General features: G+C 38.2%; 1 protein-coding gene across 6 annotated transcripts in view; it reads left to right on the top strand.

The window, feature by feature from the left end:
- The window catches only part of PUS10 (pseudouridine synthase 10), a 68313-nt gene extending 49820 nt beyond the window's left edge, over positions 1–18493 (top strand). For 5 of the 6 annotated variants that reach the window (XM_082851806.1, XM_082851805.1, XM_082851803.1 and 2 more), the window contains 8 exons: positions 164–289; positions 5086–5142; positions 6015–6091; positions 6185–6240; positions 7283–7400; positions 10915–11057; positions 14027–14126; positions 16214–16707. In XM_082851806.1, coding sequence (XP_082707932.1) covers positions 164–289; positions 5086–5142; positions 6015–6091; positions 6185–6240; positions 7283–7400; positions 10915–11057; positions 14027–14126; positions 16214–16252 — 716 coding nt within the window. In that variant the 3' untranslated portion in view covers positions 16253–16707. Of the gene's footprint in view, positions 1–163; positions 290–5085; positions 5143–6014; positions 6092–6184; positions 6241–7282; positions 7401–10914; positions 11058–14026; positions 14127–16213; positions 16708–18018 lie in introns of those variants that run through there. The other variant, XR_014326648.1, reaches the window with a different exon arrangement.
- Positions 18494–26108: the final 7615 nt, after the last annotated feature.

The following is a 26108-nucleotide window of genomic DNA, read 5'->3' as shown; positions in this document are numbered from 1 at the left end:
GTTGACTCTCCAAATTAGATTGTAAGTTAGTTGAAGGCTAAACCTTGTTTTATATCATAGCACCTAGGATACTGGCACTCAATAAATAGCTGTTGCTTTCCTTTTTATCCTGTTGTGTTAAGCACACCATTCCATCCAGGTGACCTTTATATTTCTTTGGCAGGGAGATATAATAAATACTCCAGGAATCTACCACAAACTCCTTGGATAATTGACGGAGAAAGGAAGCTGGACTCTTCAGTGGAAGAATTAATTTCAGACCATCTTTTGACAGTGTTCAAAGCAGAGAGTAAGTGTTATAATATCCATATTTTAGTTACATTGTCATTCATGAATAGACTTCTTGAAGGTGGCAGGAAAGACTTCTATATTTTGTAAACCACCACCAAGTCTGGGCCCCTTGGCTGGCAGCTTCCTGTGAACAGGGACCGCTGTGTCCTGAGCTCCTCTGCCCTGGGCTGGATTTGAGCCAAGGTGCCCTAGGATTTCTCTCCTCTCTCAAGATTACGCTTTTTCCTGGGCAAATTCAAAACAATTGAAACTACTTTAAATGAATGCACTTAAGCTCTGACCTTGGGACACCTTGAGCCTCTGCCTCTTTTTGGGAATATGAGGTAATTAAAATACAGCTTCCACATCAAGTGCTGTTCAAGAATAATCACTGGCAAATGCCCAGCTTCCATCTTAACGGCTAAAGTGGCCTAGAATAAAGTTCAGGCCTAGAGAAAATAGATCAATAACTACCATTTTACAAAGACTTAATAGTAGTTGTGTTGTTTTAATTTCCTAAGTGTTAATGAGCCCAGGTTTGTGGGGTGAGTCAGATCCTGTCAGGCATATGCTTTCTTTGCTCAACAGGGCTATCAGGTCAAAGGAGTAAAAAACCTTGTGATTTCACCTAGGATTAGACTAGAGGAAAGGGACTAAGATTTCAATCACAAGAAACCATGTTGTACATCAGGAGAAACTGTAGACAGTGAGTAAGTATATCATACTCTTTGGAGTGGGTATCCTAGCATAATTAGAACACCTTTTAAAAAAATATTTATTTATTTATTTGGTTATGCCGGGTCTTAGTTGTGGCAGGCAGGCTCCTCAGTTGCGGCATGTGGGCTCCTTAGTTGCGTCAGGCAGTCTCCTTAGTTGTGACATGTGAACTATTAGTTGCGGCAGGCATGTGGGATCTAATTCCCTGACCAGGTATTGAACCCGAGGCCTTGCATTGGGAGCATGGAGTCTTAACCACTGCTCCACCAGGGAAGTCCCAGAACACCTTTTTTGAAGGACCAGATAGACCAAGACATCCATCTTTTTCTCTCACAAACCTTAAGACAAGCCTGCTTTAGGAATGGCGAGCAGGTGACCAAAATGAGACATGGCTATCCCTTCCAGCTCTCTGCTTGTTAAGAGGAAAGAGAAGCACTTCAAAAACCATATCCCTCTTATAATTTGTTGCCTATCAGGTAGGTGGGCCCTTTTAAAAAGGGCCTTTAAGAATTGTTTACTGAATGGAGAAGAAAGTAACCTAGCAACGTAATATTTTTCAAAATCTTAGCTGTAAAGGGCTATTGCCACGAGCTTTTACCTACTTGATTTAATATTTACACGCTGATTATCTCTTAAGACTTATCCAAGTTACGAAGAAGTGAAAATAAAGCGTTAGCATGAAAAGTGTCCTCCAAACTCTTTTGGGGGGGCTACCTTATTCCCTTTCTGTAAGAAAATTCAAGATTTTGTTCTGATTATTTGGGTCCCAAGGAAGCCTCCATTACCAAGAGGGCTGTTGGGGGGCTCTAAAATAGCTATATGTTTCCCCCTTGAAATCTTTCATGAAGGTGATTTGTTGTCATTTTCCATTTGAGGAGGGAAAAAAAATTTCTCCAAACTGAAAATAAAGCAAACTGTGTGTTTAGCATCTGTAATTGTGTGCTGAGGAAATTTATTAAGAGCCTCTTGAGAAAAAGCAGACCTCTGGGCCTCTGTGCTAACTGGCTCCTTGTCGTGAAATAAAACCTTGTTGTTTGAAATGCCTGATTAATAGCATCGATTTGCTAAACTTGTGCTTCTCAGATACATTACTCATTACTTCTGTGATTCACATCTGACAACTCTGGGAAAATGGTTCTGACTGTTGTACCTCTGTGCTTTACAGCTCTATGAAAATAAACCAGTATTGCATGAAGCAGCCTAGCTACTTCTATAAAGCAGAAGTAACTAGTACTCCTTCCCCTCAGTGGGAGATACAAACTTGTTTCTCAGCCACTTCAGACTGACACATCATATTCTCTACTTGCCAGTTCTCTAGCTAATAAGTAAAACTTTGACACACTCTCAAAATCAATATGTCTAAGAAATGTTTTCCTAATACATTTATTACTTCACTTATGGAATAAATATTTGTCATGTCAGTTCCCTGCTGAAAACTGGTCAGTGACTAGCTACAGGGTAAAGTCCAAACTATATAACTTGATATTCTGAGACCGTCATCATCTGGCCTCTGCCCATCCTTCAGTCCCATTGTCTATCTGCCCCCAGGTATGAGAGCCACTACAGACTGTTGAACCCCTTACAGTTCCTGATCATTCTTGCCCTTGGTTTTGTCCTTGTTGTTTGTTTGTTTTGTATGTTTGAAATATCTGTTCCATTGAGCAGAAGTCTGTAGAACTCACAGGATTAGGGGGATAAGGCAAGGCGTAATGTGAGTTTAGAAAAATCAACTAAATTTTAAGCATATATTTCCTCATACTTAAGGCAGTGACTCCTTTTCCCTTTTTTGTCATTTATTATTCATAATTGCAAATTATTTTTTAAAGTTTGCCCCCTGAAGTATTTCTCAATGTAGGGTCCAAATTTGCAACATTTTTCTAAAAGATATAATAAATACCCCTTCTCCCTTAATCTGGATTTAATGTTTCTTTGGACTTCTCAAGAGCCTAGTTTTCTGTACTTTTTTCTGATTGATGGGCTGGAATTTGTGGGAAGTTTTATGGGCTAATTTATGAATTTGAGATTTCTGGTCTGATTGAGTAGTCACTAGTAGATCTACCTCTTTGTGTCCTGTTCATTCCCTCCACCCCTATCAGTCACAGGTTATGGCTTAGTCACTGTAGGGCCCTGGTTCCCCAGTATTATGCCTGGATTAGAGATGGAGGTGGGCAGGTATAAGACAAACTAGAGCCCCCCACCCCCACCCCAGGGAGTATCTTTCAGCTTCCCAGATGCCATTTTGAACTCTCCATGTAGCTATCCATACTCTTGAGTCTGTTGACTCTGACTAGAAGCTGCTGATGTTGCTATAGGTTTATTAGCTGCTTGACAATGGAGTATAGACATGGAATGGAGGGTTCTTTGGGACTTAATGGTCCACAGAATCCTACTACCTGCCTGGTGTAGATTCTCCCCCTGGAGAAGAGCCTGACATTGTGCCCCTCATGACTGCCCTCTTGGCTAGTCCCCAGGTGTTAACACTGCACAAGTTACCCAGACCTCTGAGCAGCTTGAATTCTAGGCCGACCTTAGATACCTAGGCCTTACCTAACCAGTCCTGGGTTGGTCCTCTCTGGGAGACCCACAGTTTTGGGCCATGTGGGGCAGAGAAGAGCCCACTTCACCTTGGCAGTGGGTGACAGGCAACAGCTTGGAGCCCATGTTTCCAACAAGCGTTGGCCTTGACTCGCTAAAGGGATGTCTTAAAGGTGAAGGAAGGGTGAAATCTTACTTTCTTCATAGCTAAACATCCTAGAAAGGAGAGCTAATCTTCAGTGTAGTTTTTATAGCACTTTTCAAGCCTTTTAGCCTTCCTTTTTCTAAAATCTACATGGGACCTTTGCATATTGAACCTTTCCTAGGAGAAAAATGTCTGTCAAAATGGTACAGACCCTCCTTCCCTTCTACCTTTCCTGTCTGTCCTTCCCAGCAATCTTGTCCTTCCTCATCTTGTGCTCTCCAAAGTGGCTGAACTATGGATTGACCAGGGTTTCCAAAACATCCTAGTCTTTCCCAATCCCTGGTACAAGAGGACTGATTGGTCTTGCTTGTCCCAGTTGGCACGAGTCTGAGCTCTTCCAGCTGTCTTTGTGGTGGTGCAGTGTAGACAGTGATTAAGAGACTCTGGAGCCAGACTGCCAGGCTGGTTCAAATCCTGACCCTACCAGTTACCAGTGATGTGATCCTAGGCACGTTACTTATGCTGTCTCTGTCTCACCTTCCTTATAAGTAAAATGGGGATAATGATAGTATCTACCTCATAGTGTTAACATATATGAAGTACTTAGAATAATGCCTGCTCATGGTAATCTTTCCTGTGGTGAAATCATCAGTTATTTCTGTATCTAAGAAAGTTGTCATGGAACCACTTCCCCTGCCCACCCACACTGTATTGACCTCTTTCCCATTCCAATATTTGCAGCTTTTAGTCTGTGATGATCCATCTATCTTAAAATGTATACTAGTTATATTGTGGTTCCAGCTTAGGTTTGCTTACATAATGAATATCCTTTTAGAATCAAACCTTTTTTTCCCCCCTCCTCTTCCTTTCATAGAGTTTAATTCTCAAATAATGTTTTTATTTTGTTTTCTTTTGTTTTAAGGAAAAGATGAAAGATAGATTTTTCACCATAAGTTTGTAGCCAGGGTGGTAGTGGGGCCTTCCTCCAAACAGTGCTCTGCCTTTGGCTTTCCCATGGGATGGTGGGCTGGGATGATAAGTAAGGTCTGGCTTTGACATCAGAAACATCTAGCTCTGCCATTTAATCATGTTCCCTTGGGAAAAGTACTTAACCTTTTAGAAGCTTGGTGTTCTTTTATTTAATACCTACCTCATAAGGTTATAATAAGTATTGAATGAAATAATGTATGCAGAATTTTAGCTCAGTACCTGGTATGTAATAAGTGCTCAATAAGTGGTATTTATTATTATCATTGCTATTTTTAGTAGAGATTGGGATTAGAGGTGTGATGATGACTATTCCTTGGGATTCTCTTGTAGATTGTTTAAGACAAATTGGGTTTCTACCAAAGGATGGGAATGAAAGTCTTAGCACTGTTATGTCTCTGATTTCTTTTTTCTTTATCTGCTTTCCAAAGGCTTTAATTTTTCATCCTCTGGGAGAGAAGATGTAGATGTGAGAACATTAGGAAATGGTAAGATTGTGACAATATCACTTGACTGGAACTAACTTTAAGATTATCACCCTTTTCAGACAGCAGCTTTTTTGTAGTCACTTAGTCATAATCAAAGTTGGCAGAGTCCAGAGCCTCTCCATGTGAGGAAGCCTTGTGGATTATGGAGCTACCCTTGTAAATTATATGACTATGTTTTAACAGGGATCATTTCTTCAGAGGCCATCTTTATTGAATACCTGTAGGTTATAAGGGACTTCTATGTGCATTAACAAAGAGGTGCCTGATTTTTTCCAAAACTTTGATAATTAATTGTTCCTTTTAATAATATTTCAGTACCAGTACAATTTTCAAAATGCACCTCATTTAAATTGCAAAATGTCTTCATTTAAAAAGTGCTTCTGCTCTCTTAGCCTTCATTTCTCTCATTTTACATTGTTGCATTACAAGAAGGATTATGAGAGTAATCCTGAGGTATTCGAGATTTATAGTCCCTTCTTCTCATGGAATCTCAGCTTTTCATTTCACTAGGCTAGGAGAATGTATTTCAATTTGGTATACCTGGGCATTGCTGCGTGTGACAACATTACGTTAGTGTAACCAAGTCAATTAGTGGCTGTTTGGATTTGATTTTGTAATTAACACAGGCTTGTTCATGGACTTTTGGGAAAGCAGTCGTTTTTACATATTGCCTGTCCTGGGGTTTAGCAGCCCCCAAACAGCCCCTTGATTCTTTTCACACATTCTTCTCTCCCCGAGATGTAGTCATGTCACTAAACTTTCAGTCCTCTAGAGCTCAACTCGTTTTTTCACACCTCCTAACCCTCTTGCATTAGCCCAAATGTTAACTCCATCAACACGTTTCTGTTTCATGACGGGGTGTGTGCTGCCAGGAAGGCCCTTTGCAATTGAGCTGGTGAATCCTCATAGAGTACATTTCACTTCACAAGAAATTAAGGAACTTCAGCAGGTAAACCACTTCATGACATGGAAATTGTCATGTTTCTGCAACTCTGTAACTGAACTAGAGTTGCTAATTGTTTTTCTTTCTCTAATACTACAGAAAATTAATAACTCGTCTAACAAAATCCAAGTCCGTGACTTGCAGCTTGTCACAAGGTAAGGGTAGGATCACTGGAGATGTTTTCAAGAGGGGAGTTTTGGTTGTAGATCATTTATCTGATAAGGGATTTGTATCCAGAATATGTAAAGAACTCCTACAACTCAATAATAAGAAAATAACTCAATTAAAAATGGAGAGATGATTAAGTGAACATTTCTCCAAAATGGATACACAAAATAACCAGTGAATACATGAAAAAATGCTCAACATCATTAGTCATTAGAGAAATGCAAATCAAAACCACAGTGAGATCCCACTTCACAAAAAGACAGAAAATAACAAGTGTTGGCAAGGATATGGAGAAATTGGATCCCTCATACATTGCTGTGGGATTATAAGTGGTGCCACTTTGCAAAACAGTTTAGCAGTTTCTCAAAAAGTTAAATATAGAGTAACCATATGGCCCAGCAGTTCCACTTCTAGATATATACCCACGAGAAATGGAAATGTACATCCACACAGAGACTTCTGCATGAATGTTTATAGTAGCATTACTCATAATAGCAAAAAAGTAGAAACAACCCAAATGTCTATGGATGAACAAAATGTGAATGTGGTATATCCATACAGTGGAATATCATTTAGTAATAAAAAGGGATGAAGTACAGATACATGCTACAACATGGAGGAACCTTGAAAACATTATAAAGTGAAAGAAGCCAGACATCAAATACCACTTATTGTGTATTTTACAATATTCACATTTTAATATATGAAATGTTCAGAGTAGGAAAATCTATAGAGACAGAAGGTCAACAAGTGGTTGCCAAGGGCTGGGGGAAATGAGGAATGAGAAGTGATTGCAAATAGGTGCGGAGTTTCTCTTCTGGGGTGATGAAAGTGTTCTAAAGTTAGATTGTGGTAATAGCTGCACAACTCTGTAAACGTACTAAAAATCACTGAATCGTTCAGTTACACAGGGGAATTGTATGTAAATTATATCTCAATAAATCTATTTTTAAAGAAAGGGAAGTTTGGGGCAAGTCTTGTCTGTATTTTATATATTCAGACAAACTTTCTTTTATTGTTTTTGTTTAGAGAGGCAATAGGTCATATGAAAGAAGGTGAAGAAGAAAAGACCAAGACCTATAGTGCCTTAATATGGACAAATAAAGCAATACAGAGGAAGGACATTGAATTCCTAGATGACATAAAGGTAGTTAAGTGCTCTAATTCTTTTATTTTTCTACTGCCTATAAAAGAGTCCTTTGTCTTCTCGTTTATTACCAACAAGTCATAGCGCATAGGCTTTGGGGACTGTGAGACCTGGTTCTAAATCTTGCCTTTGCCATTTACTAGTTAAATGACTGGGCAATTCATCTAACCTGTGTGAGAAGCAGTGTTGCCAGTGATTAAGAGTCTGACTCCAAGGACAGATCGTCTGGGTGCAAATCCTGGTTCTGCATTCTTAGTTGTGTGACTTTGGACAAATTGCTTAGCCTCTTTATGCTTCTGTTTTCTTCATCTGTAAAATTAGTTAGAAGAATTAAACAGGGTTAGCCATATAAAGCTCTTAGAATAGAATCTGACACATAGAAAACACTCAGCAATGCTATTATTATATTTGGCCATTTGCAAAAAGGAAATAGAAAATAGAACTTATCTAATAGAATTGATGCTCAGATTAAGTGCATAAATAAAACATGTTGTAAATAGGGCTTCCCTGGTGGCACAGTGGTTGAGAGTCCGCCTGCCGATGCAGGGGACACTGGTTCGTGCCCCGGTCTGGGAAGATCCCACATGCCACGGAGCGGCTGGGCCCGTGAGCCATGGCTGCTGAGCCTGTGCGTCCGGAGCCTGTGCTCCGCAACGGGAGAGGCCACAACAGTGAGAGGCCCATGTACCGCAAAAAAAAAAAAAAAAAAAGAGCAACTCCAAATGGCCAAGAATCATTTGAAAAGATGTTCCACCTCCAGATTGAAGTAACAATAAGACATCACTTTATTCTTCTGAGACTAAGAATACCTGTTGGTTGGAGGGAGGAGAAGGCTAGTTATATACATTTTCAGTAGAAATATAAGTGTTTCAGCCTTTTTGGAAAACAATGTGGCAGTGACTGTAAAAATAAAAAATAGACTGGTCTTCTACCCAGTACTTCCACTACTGGCAGGACAAGAAATAAAACTCCAGTGCATAAGGATATGTGCACAAGGATGTTTGTTGACTTTGTTCAGAGTGACAAAATCAACAACAAAACTGGAAACAAAAGTGAATTTCCTTCAATAAGGAAATGGTAGAACACGTTGGAATATTATACAGCTGTTTAAAAAACTAAAACAGCATGTGATCCCATTTAATTTACGTTATTGTGTGTGTATATATGCCTAAAACTGTTGGAAGAAAAGATAGAGGTAGGTCTACATCTAGGACTTGTAGGAACACCCATGATGTTACCGGAAAAAAGCAAGGTGCAAAATAACGTTTATAGTATGAGTGTTTTGGTGAAAACATACATGTCATTAACCTGCTTAGAGAAGTTTACCTATAAAATGAGGGGTGGACTAGATGATCCCCAGTGGGCCCTCCACTTCTCAGGTTCTGTGATTCCAAATCTAAGGCCTTCTGGCCTTTGGCCCTATTATCTAGGGTCTTTAGGATGATAGTTATGCTATAGACAGATATCCTTAAGATTGCAAAACAAATTTGTAAACCTCTATTCTATCACATGTGTACATGTATACAGCTCATTTAGAATGCTGTGGGGAAAATAAAAACTCATTTTAAAAATAGATTTACAGTTTGGGAGTAGCCATAGAGCTGATTCAGAAATGATGCTGAAAGATGATTGTTATAGGTACACACTAAGTAGTGAAAGGGTCTGATTTAATGGCCCACTGCCCAATTGGACTGATGAGACTAGGTGACATCTAATAATTTTTTTAAAGTGTTAGGGTTAAAACATTTTTCAGATACTCCTATTGGCATCAAAAATAAAAAAACTGAGTTACTGCCCCATTCTGAGAAAAGGTCACTTCAAATTTACCACTTGCCTCCTTTTTTTTAAGGGCAACCTACTTCTAAGGAAAAAAGTCACCTACGTGTGTTTCTGAAAATTCAGTATGGGGACATGAAAGCGGTTTCCTTTCATTTGCTAGACACAAGCAACCAAAAACGACACGCAAGTGTGTTGATCTGAGTGTTATGTTGGAAGCAGTGGTGCATCTCCTAGCTCAGTTGTACCTCCATTGACTGCTCCTGGGTCAGAGTCCAGGGAGTGACTCGAGGTAAAGGAAACAGAGGGGAAGGGCACACCTTAGCGAGTCACTCCTTTAAAGGCCAGCTGGTTCTGTGCTCTTAAGTGGAGGCCATATCTTTATCGATTCTATAATAATTCAGCCTTGTCCTTTTTTTGGTCTTTTTGGCCAGAGTAATGTTAAACGTTGTGGAAACAACTTATCTCATCAGAACAAAGTGCTTCTAAAAATCAAAGAATTATAGAATCATAAGGAGGAGTCACTGACTCACTGCTCTGATAAAAGCAGTCATACCATTTCAAGTGTAGTCTTTGTCAGAACCTGTTCTTCTTTCTTGGTACAGAATTTGGTAGGGGGAGACCAGACAGAAATCTTTCTTTTCTCAGCATGGCTTTAGGCACTCACTAATCATGTAAATCAGGCAGGAGTTGTTCCTACAAGAAAGTTCAGAGGATTCAAAGTTCTTATGAACCTGAGTTGCTGGTTATGCCCAATATCTTTTTTTTTTTTTTTTTTTTTTCCCGATACGTGGGCCTCTCACTGTTGTGGCCTCTCCCGTTGCCGAGCACAGGCTCCGGACGCTCAGGCTCAGCGGCCATGGCTCACGGGCCCAGCCGCTCCGCGGCATGTGGGATCTTCCTGGACCGGGGCACGAACCCGCGTCCGCCGCATAGGCAGGCGGACTCCCAACCACTGCGCCACCAGGGAAGCCCAACCTCTATTTCTTAATTTATATCTTGTGACATAAAAGGACATCTCTAACTGTGAGAAAAACAAGACTTTGTCCCTAAAAACCTGAGTTGTAAAGAAACATGCAGTATTATTCTCAAGTAACCTGAACTGGGCTAACAAATATTGAGAGGTCCTGGTTTATTGTACACACTTATTTGTAATTATTATTTGGAAATACCACCCTAGACAGAGATGCAGCTGTTAATTTTCCAGATAAATCCTTTTGTATAACCAAAAAAAAAAAAAAGTCCTGTGAGTCGGTATATGGCTCTCCCTAAAACATGGACACTGCCCAGGCACACAGGTGATGCTCATGTCCCACCTCTACACCATTTCTCACCTCAGTCTGAAATCCCCACTATTAGGTCACTCTGTTGGGTTAGGAAAAAAAAAGGTAAGAACATTATCTTTTAGAAGAGCTCTATTTAAAGGGCAGGATAAGACTCCGGGGTCCAATCAATTTGTTAATATTAGAGCAAAAGAGACCTTGGGTATCATTTACTTCAAAGCCTTTTTTTTTTTTAATGGCATACTGGGGCCCAGAAAATGAGTAATTGTGGCCTAGGTTATAGGAAGTCTCACAGAGTCTGAACCTTAGAGGATACAATTTATGATAGTATTAGTTTCTATCCTGACAGTGATAGATGGGGGTGCCTGTAGTGAGCCATGGATGAACAAAGGAGATGCTAAAATGGGCTTCACTGGGCGGCAAAGCTGACGCATGGTTATCATATCCTCCTCTAGGACTTAAAGATTGACCAGAAAACACCTTTACGGGTCCTTCACCGGAGGCCCCTGGCTGTGAGAACTCGCATCATTCACTCCATGGAGACACACTATGTGGATGAGCACCATTTCCGCCTCTGCCTGAAGACTCAGGCAGGAACGTATCCTTTCACTGTCTGTGTAGCACTAATCTAACCAGAATCCTATTGGGAAAGTTCATGCTGCCCTAGAAAAGAGGTTCAACCTTATCTCGGAACAGTTCGGGAAAGGTTTGGGCTGGAGAAGAATCCTTTTTTTTGTTTTTCGTTTTTTTTTTTTTTTTGGTCTGGAGTGTTTTTACCCATTAAATTTGTGTTTTTCAAGATGACATATTAAACCATGAGGCAGCAGTGAATTCAATGTGAACCTTAAAATTTTTAGTGTCTCACATCATGCTGAGGTGCTGAGGGCATAGTAAGTGCTCAGGGAACACTTTTAATTGATTCATTCATCGATTCATGTCTTTACACATTTTGCAAGTCACATATTCATGACCACATTTGAGTCCTTTCAGCATTTCGAGCATTTGCCCCAAATGATTAAACAGGGATGGTAGATGGGAATGGCCCTACTTTACATGTAGACCATCACATTATTTGGCCACTGGCCCAGAACAAGAGAATAGTCCCAGTTTGATCACTTGTTCATAACTTACCCTGCTTTGTGTGGTTTTGTATCATATCTTAGTTGCTGGTTAAAATATATCAGGGAGCTGCCATAGTCTTAGCTTTAGTTTAGTTTTCAAAGGTGCTCCTAGTTTTTGTTTGTTTCTTGGCTTTATATTATTTTGTGATCCAATAGCATGAAGCATGAAACCTTCTAATTAGTATAAAACTAATGACATACTTATTGGATACAATAGAGGGAAAAATGTCATTTAAATCACCAAATAGCATTCTCACTATCTTGCTATAATTAATCTGCCTCTCCTTTCCCATCAACCTTCTCTCCCCTCTTCTTTCCCTACTCTACCCCAGGACTGACTAAGCTGAAACAGGTACAGGTTATTTACTCCTAAAATCTTCTAAATTTTTGCAGTTTGGATCTATTTAGACCAGTGGGCATGGAGCACATTTGCCTATTGTAGATGGAATGTGGATGGAATTTCAAAGAAATCACAGATTTTAAAAACATATTTTTACCTAATTTCAGCTTTCGTTTTGGTGTGCTAGGATGAAATGCAATGGTCTTATGGAGAAGCTAATGTCTTTTCAATCTCATTAACATATTTTTAGAACCAGCCATGTACATGTACTTAAGGCATTAGCCAAGAAAGGCTATTTGGTAAAACTTTATTTATTTATTTATTTTTTCGGTACACGGGCCTCTCACTGTTGTGGCCTCTCCCGTTGCAGAGCACAGGCTACGGACGCGCAGGCCCAGCGGCCATGGCTCACGGGCCCAGCCGCTCCACGGCATGCGGGATCCTCCCGGACCGGGGCACGAACCCGTGTCCCCTGCATCGGCAGGCGGACTCCCAACCACTGCGCCACCAGGGAAGCCCCAAAACTTTATTTTTTTATAAATTTATTTATTTTATTTATTTATTTTTGGCTGCGTTGGGTCTTCGTTGCTGCACGCGGGCTTTCTCTAGTCACGGCTAGTGGGGGCTACTCTTTGTTGTGGTATGCGGGCTTCTCATTGCGGTGGCTTCTCTTGTTGCAGAGCACGGGCTCTAGGCACGCGGGCTCAGTAGTTGTGGCTCACGGGCTCTAGAGCGCAAACTCAGTAGTTGCGGTGCATGGGCTTAGTTGCTCCATGGCATGTGGGATCTTCCCGGACCGTGGCTCAAACCCATTTCCCCTGCATTGGCAGGCAGATTCTTAACCACTGCACCACCAGGGATGTCCCTATTTGGTAAAACTTTAGATACCACGTGGTTATACACAGAAGTATGTGAATTTTTTTCGTATATTGCTCAGTATAATGAAGTAGTTCATTTGACTTATACCTCATAAAAAACATTCTGGACCTTTTAACTGGTTATTCTGGGGCTTTTAGGTCATCTCCCCTCATCATTGCTACTTAGAAGTAGCACTCTCTAAAGAAGTGAGAGAAAAAGGACAATTGTTGAGTAATTATGAGTTTAGCAAAGAAGACAGTTAATAGATAATTATATGCCTTATGCTTGAGTCAAAACATTTGGTGAAAGTATAGTAAACAAACTATCAGAAAGTGAGGAGGACATAACGTCAGCATATTATGGTGTTAACTTTTTATTTATCATCTGAGAATAAACTTTTTTATATTCAAATTATATTAATTTTTTATACTAAGTGCTGCTTTATAGACACAACAATGCTAAATGAGTGTTTACTGAATGCTGGCAAAAATACATCTTTCAGATAAAATACTGTTAAGATTATAGTAGAGTTCTGTGTAAGGAGTGTTAAGGTAATCTGAATAATTCTAGGATCAGTCATTGACTTTGAAATTTTGAAGATCTATGAGGAAAACACACACAAAAAGAATTAGGTCTATTGCTAACCATGCAAGAATTGCAAACAACTAAAATTTACGTCCTTTGATGATCCTTCTGAAGGGCCTTCATCAAGTCTAAATTAATAAGTTCATTTTCTCTCCCATCCTGTTGCTCTTGTCACTGGGTCATGTTATAAGGAAAGCCATCATTGAGGTCGCTCTATGAGTGACCCTGTGAAAACCTACCATTTGGCAGCCGCCTACTGTCATTATCGAAAAATGATGAGACCAAAAAGATGACCCAATAGAATCTGTGGCAAAAAAGAAAATAGCTGAGGGTTTTTTTACTATAGTTAATTTAAAAAATCCATATTCAAACCTTGGCACTTGGAGATGAGCCAAAAGAAAAGTCATGACTCTTGGGAAGTTTGACATGGGCCCTAGGTCCCAGTGTTAGCTGCCAGGCTGGTAGGAACCAGTTTGCCATCCTTAGTTTATTTATTGCCATAGCTGTAATTTCTAAGACATACATCCCAAGTCATGGCTCAGAAATAAACTCCCTTTTATAACCTTTCTGCTTTTGTTTGTCATTTCCCCTTCAACCTGTCAAATCTCATCAAACAGTTGGTGTTGCATGGTTATCTTCATTTTTTCCTTAAACAAAACCCAGCTACATTAAAGAGTTTGTACATGGAGACTTTGGAAGAACGAAGCCAAACATTTGCTCTCTGATGGATGTGACTGCAGACATTCTTGAGCTGGATGTTGAGGTAAACCATTTTATTGTGGAAATGCCTGTTTGTACACTGAATCAGCCAAGGCTATGCTTTTTTAGCATTAAACCAAATAGTACTATTCACTTTAATAGGTATTTGAAAACAGTCAAAATCTCACAGTAGCATTGAATTGCAGGGAGGGACTATCTTCAGAACTTTTATTTTTTAAAAAACACAAGGTCTCATTTATAATCCTTGCAAATATATAGCTAATTTACTAACTGTGCTTTACGTATGACATGAGATCTAAACCCTTAAACCAAGCAAGGAAATGAAGTTGTAAGTGCCCTTCATATATCCTTTGGACTCTCTTATAAAGAATTTAAGGCAGCCTCCTCAGAAACATATATTCAGGACAGGGATAGAAAATGGGATGAGCTAATTGTTATAAATAAAAGCAGTTCTATAAGGGTTCTGTGATGTGGTATAAGAGAAATTCTCTGCTCTTATAGTCTGAATTGAAATCAGATTACATTCTTAAGTAATTAGAAGAATGGAATGAATGGATCTTTCAGACAATTCTCCATAAACATTTTTCTCATTTGAGCATCAATAGGTATTGAGTCACGAGTTGTGCACTTTGGTAAATATCTGGTTAAGAACAGCTTCCCCACACCCCACACAAAAAAAGGAATTTTTGCACTTGGGAATAATCTCAGTATAAATAAAAAGAAGTGGGTATAATTGCCTAGTATGAAAACAGCCATGGTAATCAAATGATCACTGGAATGTCATTGCTTTACCAGCACTTCTCTTGAGTGTGTTCAGATTAGATTTTATACACCTGTGGTACAACCAGTGCTAGCATCTTCAAGGTTGCAGGGAGTCTTCTTAGTAAGACTATCATTTTGAGGAAGACAACCTTCTCTTAAAGAAAATCCCAAATGCATTCATCTTCTTTGACCTTAATTCTTAGGACAGCTTAGGAGTGTCAAAGAGCCAAAGGCCGGGGTTTCTCAGCCCTGATTGTCCATTGCAATCACCTGTAGAATTTTTAAAACCCTACAAACATGCCTACCTTCCCCTGACCTCAACACATACAAGATTGTGATCAGTAATGTTTGGTTTTCAGGCTTGAGAAACCACCCACTAATTTATATATGGGTGTTTGTTTTATGGCTATATTCTGAAACAAAACCAAAGTATTTCTTGGCATCTGTAAAAGATACACACACACACACATACTTATTTGGGCTTTTCTAATAAAAATTTCCAAATCTGGTAGTGACTCAGATTAATTTTAAAAATAATTTGTAGTAAATCATTTCAGGTTTTACACTTTCATTCTCAAAAAACTACATGGGTATGGTAGTTATTTTGTTTTTCTTTGTTCGTTTTTTGTATTTTTTTGTTTTAACTTCTAAATTAGGCCCTCTAGGGTAGTTAAGGCAAAGTGCAATTTCATACTTCTAATGCCTGGGACATGATTATTTATGTGGAGACAAATAGTCTGCTACTGTAATTCCATTATGACTTAAAGATCAAGGTTTCGTTCTAGAAGTGCCAAACCAGGATGAGTAGAGATAGATAAATTCAATTTTAAGAGAAACAAAAATTCTGCTGAAGTGACTTGCAAAGATCTCTAATCCTTTTCTAGTTACAGGTGATCTTTCATAACCATTTATTTCACATTTAGTTGCTAAGTTACAAACAAGATTATAAGTGTATAGACTACTTGAGTACTGTTAAATGCAAGATGGGAAAATGAAAACAGTCAGAAGACTAAAAGTTCCTGAGACTTCTGAGGGAAAGTTGGTGTTGGCCCCTGCATTATTTGCTACTTTTCCCATAAATAACATTTGAAAAATTTAAACATACTCTAGTCTTGTGTTGACCAAAAGGTACAATTAATAACTGGCTGAGTAACCAAATACTCAGTGAATTCAGGAACAGACCTCAGGCCCAAGAATCTCAGGTCCTAGAATGGTTTTTAGAGTGTGAAATCGTGGTGTTCAATGGCTCTTTTCTTCCAATGCAGTTTCTTCTGTTGCATTATATTAAAACTACTAGATTTATACAGCATTACCGGCAAATGCTTACTAGAACAATAATGTTTTAATGACTTGTTTTCTTCTTTCTAGTCTGTAGATGTCGATTGGCCCCCTGCTCTGGATGACTAGCTTTCAACGGGAAACAAAGAGTAGGGTTTTCCAGCAAAATGTGGACGTTTATTCAGCATACACTGTAAGCTGGCTGTTTTTACCCACCATAACGGTGTCTTGGAAACCATTTGGATCATGTTGATCTATCTATTTTTAAATTTGTTGTAACATCTCAGGATCTATGTACATGTATATTTTGTGTTGAATTGTTCTAAGGATGTCTTATGATTTTTCTCGTTCCTTCTCCAACCCCCCACAAGCCAAACTATGAATAATGAAATCATTCATTCAGAGAGGTACACAAACAGGATACATTCTCTGAAAATCTGAGAAGCTGTAATTTCTTTCAGCAAAATTGCCCTCCACAGGATAGATACCACTTTTTTTTGTTTTGTTTTTGCGGTACGCGGGCCTCTCACTGTTGTGGCCTCTCCCGTTGCGGAGCACAGGCTCTGGACGCGCAGGCTCAGCAGCCATGGCTCACGGGCCCAGCTGCTACGTGGCATGTGGGATCTTCCCGGACCGGGGCACGAACCCGCGTCCCCAGCATTGGCAGGCGGACTCTCAACCACTGCGCCACCAGGGAAGCCCAGATACCACTTTTAAAATGATCTTGATAAAAGTTACATCTAGATTTATGCAGCACAGTATCCTTGTAATATTCTAAGATACCAAATGCAAATCTGACATCATTAATATTTTTCCCAGTAAGCTTCAAGCAAGCTATTACCAATAGAAGTGTGTTTTGGTACAATTTGTCACAAACCTTAATGACTCCAAGCTACTCTTTTGACAATCTAAAATTGTCAGTACATTTCCTGGGGGAGAGAATGTGAGACCTTAGGAATTGAGGCATACCATAAGAGACTTTCATGAATCTTTTAAATAAGGAGTCACAAGTGCCTTCAATGACTTCAATCCCAGGGATAAGATTTTGAAAAATTGACATTGCTAAACAAGGGTAAGCTGATATTATTCCAGAGTGCTTCAATGTATTATCCAATTTCAAACATCTTCATCAGGTAGATAGGGTATTATCTCCACTTTATAAATATGAAAACCAAAGAATAGAAGTGAACTGACTTATCTAAAATTGTTAGTTACTTCCATATCTAGGACTAGGACTGAAGTTTCCCGGTCTCTAGGGTCTTTTCTAATAAATCTTATTATTGAGCATCTGCTACATGAAGGAGGCAACCAAGAATGTCATTTTAATGGACATAACCATGAGAATTGACTTTTGGAATTTAGATACCAAATCAAGCTTACAAAAAAATTGCCCAAGTAAATTTCACGTGAGCTCATATGATTACCATTTGTTAATTAATCATTAGTTGGTACTACGAAGAGGAAAAACATTAAAGAAACAAAGAAAATGGATAGATCATTAAGAGAAAAGTTTCAGAAAAGAGTCTCATTAAAATTTCAGATTTAAGTGCAGTTTCCATCACCCTGATTCAACTTTCTGAGCTTATTTTGGGACACATGACTTGGATAGTATTGGATTATTCAATTTCCCATCTCTACATTAAACATGATTCAGAGATACTAAGTTGTATCATTCACCTTAAGAATCAGGAAAACAGTTTAACTGACATGAAGAAATTTCATATGTGAATAATAGCAAATAACTTTTTCATTATTTTCAATGCCGGTAAATGAGAAAGGGATAATAGAAATAAACTTGATAAAAAGGTAAGAACGTTTGTGTGAATGTTTCTCAGCTTGGGGGGAAACTTTGCTACAAAAGAGATTTAAATAATTTGGGAAATCGTCTTTTGCAGGTTTCTTTTTGGCTCAGCTTTGAATTTAGTGGATCTGCAAATGGAAGAATTAAGAATCTCCTTAGCAAACTTAAATTAGAAGACTTGTTTCTTAAATTTCTATTCCTGGGATTATACAAAATTTCAAGAGTAAGCATTAGCTGCAAATACTTATTCCAAATATCCATATGAGACATAGGTTGTTAAAAATTAATGTAGGTCTTTATTTAAGCAGAACAGAAGACATTAAGTCATGAGAGTACTACATAGTTTAACTTTTGCCTATATAAAAATATTTTTAAATTACTTTTGTGATCTTCTATAGCTTATTTAAAAAAAAACCAAAAAACAAAAAACACTTAAGAGAAAGGGCCCTTTGTACTTTTAGTATCACTTTGTCCCAAATATAGTCTGTGGTTTAGTTTAGGAAAAACACCGAGTACCTGGAAAAATGGGGGAAAAAAAATTTTGGTAAAATGAAAAATTTCCCAAGTAAGGTAACTGGTTTCATTTACAAGTTATATGAAATCAATTTAGAAGTTAAATTTCTATTTCCAAAGAGAAAAAGGCATCTTACTTAGATAGATCTTTTGGGGCTTTATTCTTTGATTTTTAAGTCCATATGAGAATGAACTTTGATGTAAGCTTTCCTGAGTTGATGTTTTTAAATGCTGCCCTTTATTATTATAGGGAAAATAAATTTTTCAATTCAATTTTTTCATTTTGAAATAATTTCAGACTTGCAAGAAAAGTACAAAGAATGTTTTTCCCAGAAATGTATCACCCTGAATGCATTAGTAATTCCTACAAACAAGGACAAATTCCGAAAAAACAAGGACATTCTTCTACTTCCTCACAATGTAACTATCAAAATCAGATTAACACTAACATTACTATTATGTAATCCACAGGACCCCCCACCCCCATCCTGCTCAAATTTCACCAGTTGTCAAAAAATGTCCTTCATAGCCAAGGGATGACACTTTGTATTTAACTATGTCTCTTTAATCTTCACCAATCTGAAACAGTTTGTCTTTCCTTGATTTTCGTTACTTCAACATTTTTTGAGGATTTCAGGCCAGTTATTTTTCAGACTGTTCCTCATTTGGGCTTGCCTGATGTTTCCTTATAATTAGGTTCAGTTTGTACCTTTCTAGCAAGAATACCACAGAAGGAAGATTATCTTCTTGCATCTTCTCAGATGTCACAATTTTGATCACTGCAGTTACTGATGACTCGGCTTTGATCAGTTAACGAAGGTGGTGTGTGCCAATCTCCTTCACTTTTATAGTTACCCTTTTTTCCCTTTAATAAGTATCTTGTAGGGAGACCCTCAGACTTTCATTCACTAGTTTTAGCATTTATTGAAGATTTTCACCTGAATCTATTACCACAATGATTATCAAGTGATCTTCTAATTCCACCATTCCTTTTGGCATTACACTGAAAGGTAGAGCTTTCCCTTCTTGTGGATTCATGGCATCCTATTTTATTTGATGGTTTATAATCTGTTACTGACATTTATTTTGATTTCTAAGTGTTGATGTGGCCAGTGGGTGCCCCTTCAAGATGGCTCCTTTGTCCTTGTGACATGTCCCCATCATTCTTAGAGCATGTTCTTACTTTCTAATACAAAGACATTCCAGGCTCATCTTGTATTTCATCTGCACCAGCCCTGGAATGGGCTATTTCTCTAAGAAAAACTGGTTCCTTTTCATGGAAAATGATAGAAAAAAGATCTGGGCACTAGGTGTGCTCACTGCTGTTGTGGCATTGCTGCTACCAAGCCCTCTCATGGCATGCATGCATGCACACACCCCTATATACTTATCTACATATATTGAAAATTATGAGTTTATACCAGTACTTCCGATTCCAACCTTCTTCTAGTTTTCCCCCTTTCTGCATTTGTAAGTCCTTTCTGACAGTGAGAAATCTGGGTCCATTAGCCTTAACATTTTCCTTAATAGATCATTCCCCCTCATAAGTAACCAATCTCCTGTTGCTGCATCCTTATTTCAGATCACTGAGACTCCCCTCGCTACTACCCTCAAATGTTCCCAGGCTCCACACTGTAATCCCACAATGGGCCACCATCTTTGCCCCCTGTGGCAATAGGTAACTGTACCTTGCTCAGAATAAGCAAATGACTTTTGTCCTGAATTGTTCAGGAAGGGAGAGAGACAGGCAGGAAATAAGTCAGGAAGGCAGAAAATGAAAATCTCTTTAAAAGGCATTTCAGTACTCTACAAAAATTATTTTATTTTATTTTATTTACTTTATTTTTTGTGGTACGCGGGCCTCTCACTGTTGTGGCCTCTCCTGTTGCGGAGCACAGGCTCCGGACGCGCAGGCTCAGCGGCCATGGCTCACGGGCCCAGCCACTCCGTGGCATGTGGGATCTACCCGGACTGGGGCATGAACCCGCATCCCCTGCATCGGCAGGTGACTCTCAACCACTGCGCCACCAGGGACGCCCAAAAATTATCACTTTAAAGGACAGTTACATATGTAAGTATATTCAGATACAGCATTCCATAAAAATGTCTAATGTTTCTAAGCAACCAAAACTGCCTTTCTCTTTAAGGAGGATGCTATAAATACAAGAAAATCTTGATAATTTTAAAGTCAAACAGCAACAAATTTTTGTAAGGGTTTTAGAATTTTTTCCATTTATTATATTATCAAGAAAAAAATCACTGTATACAAGATATTACAAAAGTAATAAAATATTCTGTACAAAAGACATTTTGACATTTAAAAAATGATTTCAACTTTTAAGTATCACACTTAACATTAAATAATTGAACACTGAGAACTTTTAAAAATCATTTTTTTCAGTGCTTCCAAATTCATTACAGTCATTAAGAAGCATATACAAATAGAACAGTTAAAAAATAAAAATAGCAGTGCCATTCTTCAGGGATCTGGATTCATCATAGTCAACAGTATTTTTAAGTACATTCTTTTAAAATGGAAGTCATCTCCAAAAGTGTTCATCTGGTCTGAACCATGCATTTAAGAATGCCCATTACCCAAAAACTTTGTGTTTTCCTTTCCATCTCATCTTAAAGCTATCTGAACTGTGGGCCAGCAACCAATATTTTTAGCTGATTACCCAATAAAATCAAGTGTGTCACTAATGAAGTCTCCTGAGACTGAATTCCACAAATGGGGTCCCCAAACACTCCAACTTATTTTTCACTACATTTTATGCAGAGCTGTAATGTTCTGATTAAGGTTTAATTAGAAAAATAAGCAAGATGAATGATACCTTTAACAAAGTTTATATTTTACTTATCTGCTGATATTCCTGAAAACTTGATTTACTGAAGCACCAACGTTTTGTACTAATTACTGTGTATTACTGTTCACACATAGATATTTAATAAATTTTTGGTGATTCTTTAAATTTTTGAAGTCCAATAGTAAACTGAAATTGTAGAAATAAGAGATGTAAGAAAAAAGAGTATGATAAATGCTACTCCCTTTAAGTAGATAATTACTAGCAAGTACTTTTTTCTAAAGCCACAGACATTTAGAATAGAAAAAATATTTAGAAGAAATAATTCTTTAAAAATTGTATCTGTGTTTTATTAGTGAAAGTAGTGGTGACATGATTACTTTTGAGACTTTACTGATGTTAAGTTTGTACTTTAAACTCTGCTGAGATGTATTAGTTAAGATATTAATTTGACCAAGTCTTAGACAAACAAAGGCATAAAACTGGGTACAGACAACTCATACATTTATCTCTGATTCGCTACCCACTCCTGGGCTTATAATGTTAAATAGCATGAAATTTTGTATTATTTGTGATGCAAAAAGCACCCTAATTTTCCCCCTCTCATACTCAATCTCCAGAAACAAAACAGATCAGAAATCTTTACGTGGCCACTTCATTAGCTATGATGAGACTCCTTCTTAGGAAGATAGTCATAAAACTCCCAATTCATAGTCAATTTTGGCAAAGAAATTAAGAGTCATAGAATTTCAGAACCCGAAGTCATTAATTGACCTTATCTTCACTATACAATAGGAAATGTTCTGGAAAGAATATGGCCAAATGAAAGTCCTCCATATTCGGGCAATAGCTAGCCACTCTAAAGAGGAAGTCATTCCAGGGTTCTTACTAAAGAATCTAATCCATAGTGACCTGTCACTCTGTGAACTGGAAGGAGTGTTTAGATTAGAGATTATCAGGGCCACAGGATATATGCATATGTTGGTTTACTAACAATATTTGATTTGCATTATACAATTTACAGTGTTTCTTCTTATGCATTATTTTATTTAATACAACACACCTTGTGAGTTAAGTATGCTGGGAATTATCTGCATTTTATATCTGAAGAGACAGGCCCATAGAAAGTGTGATCTGCTAAATATTAAATGACTTCTAAGTGGCAGAGCTGAAGATTCAAACCCAGATGTTCTGACTAAAAATTACTCTTTCCATTTCTCCATGCTATTTAACATCATACAGTAAGTTTTTAAATCCCTCAATAAATCAATTAATGATAGAAGAAATTATTTGGAGCTACTAGGCAGACTGGACCACCAATTCTAAGTCTCTCTTAACATGGACAGTATAATTAGTTTTTCTGAAGCATTAGGTTAGAAATTGACAACCCAGCTGTTTTTGTTCACTAAGGTTTTGAGTAGGGAAGCCCAGTTACCAATGTAAAAGGCCATTAAGATAGTAGGTTCTGATGACAGAAATCAGAATAGTGGTTTTGAGGAGTAGGTAGATTGGCAAGGGGCATGAAGGAAACTTCTGGGGAGCTGGAAATGATTATTTACATAAGTAAAAATTCATCAAGCTGCAAATTTAAAATTAGTCCACTTTATGCACTTTACTATATGTTATCCCTCCAAAGAAAAAGACTGACATCTTTGAGAGCAAGACTTTGTCTCATTCACCTCTGTGTCATTTCTAGCTCCTAACATGGTGCTTTGCACATTAGACATTCAAAAATGTGACTGATCACATGAATACTGGAGTTTCTGTGCAAGGGTAAGGTGCTGAGGAAATGCACCAGAGGGGAACTGAGATTAAACCTGCCACACACAGAGAGGAGGAGTAAGGTCAGAGATATGAAACAGTCCTAGTAACTGTAAAATTTCTACGCAATACAGTTGACACTACAGGAGGCACAGGGTAAAGTACGTCACAAGCCTGGTAATCTTGGCATCGCGGCTTTTCCTGCCAGGTTAAATACCTTTCCCTTTAAAAACCATATCCTTGTCCACATTTTTTATAATCACCCCTATGTCAATTTCACCCTTCCCTCTCTATCAGCACTACCATTTATTCAGCACCAACTGCGCCAGGCATTGCGCTAAGTGATGGAGTTCCAAAGGTGAACGAGAGAAATTTCATATAACTGTATAGTTCAGTGAGAGGAGTTCTGCAGTAGGGTGGGTATGTGTAAAGCTGTGCCTCAGCTAGGATCAAACTTCACAGAGAAGCCCCATCGTGAAGGCTGCTTGCTGTGGAGGTCAAGAGCAGAGGCAGAGTGGACAACATGCGAAAGGCATGGAGGCCTAGTGGCCTGAGAGAGTCTTCAAGGAATGCTAACTATGCAATACAGTGTATGGAAGAAGGGGTATTATTTTTAACTGGGGCAATACGGAAAAGAGTCTTGTTAGGGAAAAAGAATGAAGGCCTAAACTAAGAAAGCAGCAGGAATGAAGAAAGGACAAATACAAGAGATTTTCAGGAGGCAGACCCAAAAGGACTTGATAACTCTTTGAGTGTGAGGACGAAATAGAATAAAATACGATTTTGAGGCTCCTATTAAATATCTTGGATGGTAGGGTAAATGGTAATGCCATTAATGAAAGTAGAGAATGCAACAGGAGCAGCCAGTTTATAAAGACATTCAGGTATTGTAAGAGAAAGCTGAAGCTTTCTTCTGAGCACTGATGAGGTCACCCAGGGGAAAAAAGTAGCACCAACCGAGCGCTGGGGATGAGACTCTGGAAAGAAAGTCAACCTCAGAGAGAGTATCTGAAGAGGGAGTGGTCGAGAGGATAGGTTATGGATAGGTCAAGCAGAGTGAGGACTGATAAAAAGACATTAGATTTGACAAGGGCGGGTGTCTCTGGTCACTTTTCCCAGAATATCATAAGAAAATAGTAGGACATAAAAGAGATAGGCTAAAGAATGACTGGGAAGTGAGGAAATGGAGGCTGAAAGCATTTTGTAAGTCTGGATGTGAAGGGAAGGAGCACGATAGTGGTAGGAAAGGTGTTTATCCTTTCTCTTTTAGGCTAGAGAAAACAGTTACCGTGTTTATACGAGAAAAGCACTAAATGGTAATATGAGGATACAGAAACAAGATGGGAGAGAAGGAAGAGGGATCCAGTATACAAGTAGAGTTTAGGAAGCAAGAGGTAATCTCCTCAAAACTAAAAGTAGGGTGATAAAAGAACAGATGAAAGTATAAATACATTTAGAGAAAAAGAAGCAGGTTACCAATTTTTTAAAATTATAAAATCTGTGATCAGTAAATAGCACCTGAAAAATGAAAAATCCTTTGGAAATACTCTGAACACAAACGTAGCCGGACCTTGATTCAACTTACATAGAAAAATAACCCCGCAAAAACAAGTCAGTTGTTTAATTTAAAGTATCCATTTAGATAGCCTAACAGTCAGTGTTTAAGCTAAGTGCTAGTTACTACATTATAGGATTCTGTATTAAAAAAAAAAAAAGTTCACCATCTATAAGCTACTATCTGGAGATATCTTGGGTACATCTTTTTTTTTTTTTGCTATGAATTCTTTTTTTTTTTTTAACATCTTTATTGGGGTATAATTGCTTTACAATGGTGTGTTAGTTTCTGCTTTATAACAAAGTGAATCAGTTATACATATACATATGTTCCCATATCTCTTCCCTCTTGCATCTCCCTCCCTCCCACCCTCCCTATCCCACCCCTCCAGGCGGTCACAAAGCACCAAGCCCATATCCCTGTGCCATGCGGCTGCTTCCCACTAGCTATCTACCTTACGTTTGTTAGTGTGTATATGTCCATGACTCTCTCTCACCCTGTCACAGCTCACCCTTCCCCCTCCCCATATCCTCAAGTCTGTTCTCCAGTAGGTCTGTGTCTTTATTCCTGTCTTACCCCTAGGTTCTTTATGACATTTTTTTTTTCTTCTTAAATTCCATATATATGTGTTAGCATACGGTATTTGTCTTTTTCTTTCTGACTGACTTCACTCTGTATGACCGACTCTAGGTCTATCCACCTCATTACAAATAGCTCAATTTCGTTTCTTTTTATGGCTGAGTATTGGGTATATATTTTGAACAGGGAAGAAATGCCTTCATGTTTTTTCTCCCTGGTAAGTTCTACTAAAGTATGTTATATGCTTATGATTTTTAAAGTTATACAACAGAAGTATTTCTTTTTGAAATCATAATTTCTAAGAAATATTAATGATAGTTAGGTGTCTTTAATCTTTTTCTTTCCAGACTATTCTGACCCCAAGTCTTATCATGCTCTCCTTCTCATTTCCCAGAATCATTCAACTCAGAATTTTAATTTTTATGACATTCACACATTCCCCATTTTGACAAAATTGACTAGCTTTAATCGTTCCAGTAAATTTATGGTTTGGTTGGATACTACACATAAGTGAAAAGACACATTGTTTCTAGCTAGAAATATGCTCAACATTTACGTACATTCTAGCTGTAAAATAAACTAGGTCTTTATCTTTAGCAAGTTACTTAGCATCATGATGATTCCATCACAATTAAGATTACTGTCCAAATTCTACAGTCATTTTGCCACTGGAATTACTTTGCTTTCAAACAATTTGGGTCACCATTATTAGTCATCAACCTGAATGTACATGATTCTGATATAATAAACTCAATGTCACATGAAGCAGAACTATAAAAATCATAAACATCTAATAATTAAAGCTATTCTTTCTTTCAAAAACCGAAGTTCTATTAGTAGTACTTTGAATGTTCAGTAAGTATTTACTGAGTGCTTAATAGGAAGCAGACACTGTTCTACAAATGTGGGATTCAACAAAAACACAAAACTTTGCCCTCACGGAGCTTATATTCCAGTATGGGAAAACAAATA

The sequence above is a fragment of the Leucopleurus acutus genome (genome assembly GCF_964270905.1).
Source record: "Leucopleurus acutus genome assembly, chromosome: 12".
Classification (NCBI taxonomy): Eukaryota; Metazoa; Chordata; class Mammalia; order Artiodactyla; family Delphinidae; genus Leucopleurus; species Leucopleurus acutus.
Note: the sequence above shows the minus strand (reverse complement) of the source record. Positions and strands in the feature narration are given on the sequence as shown.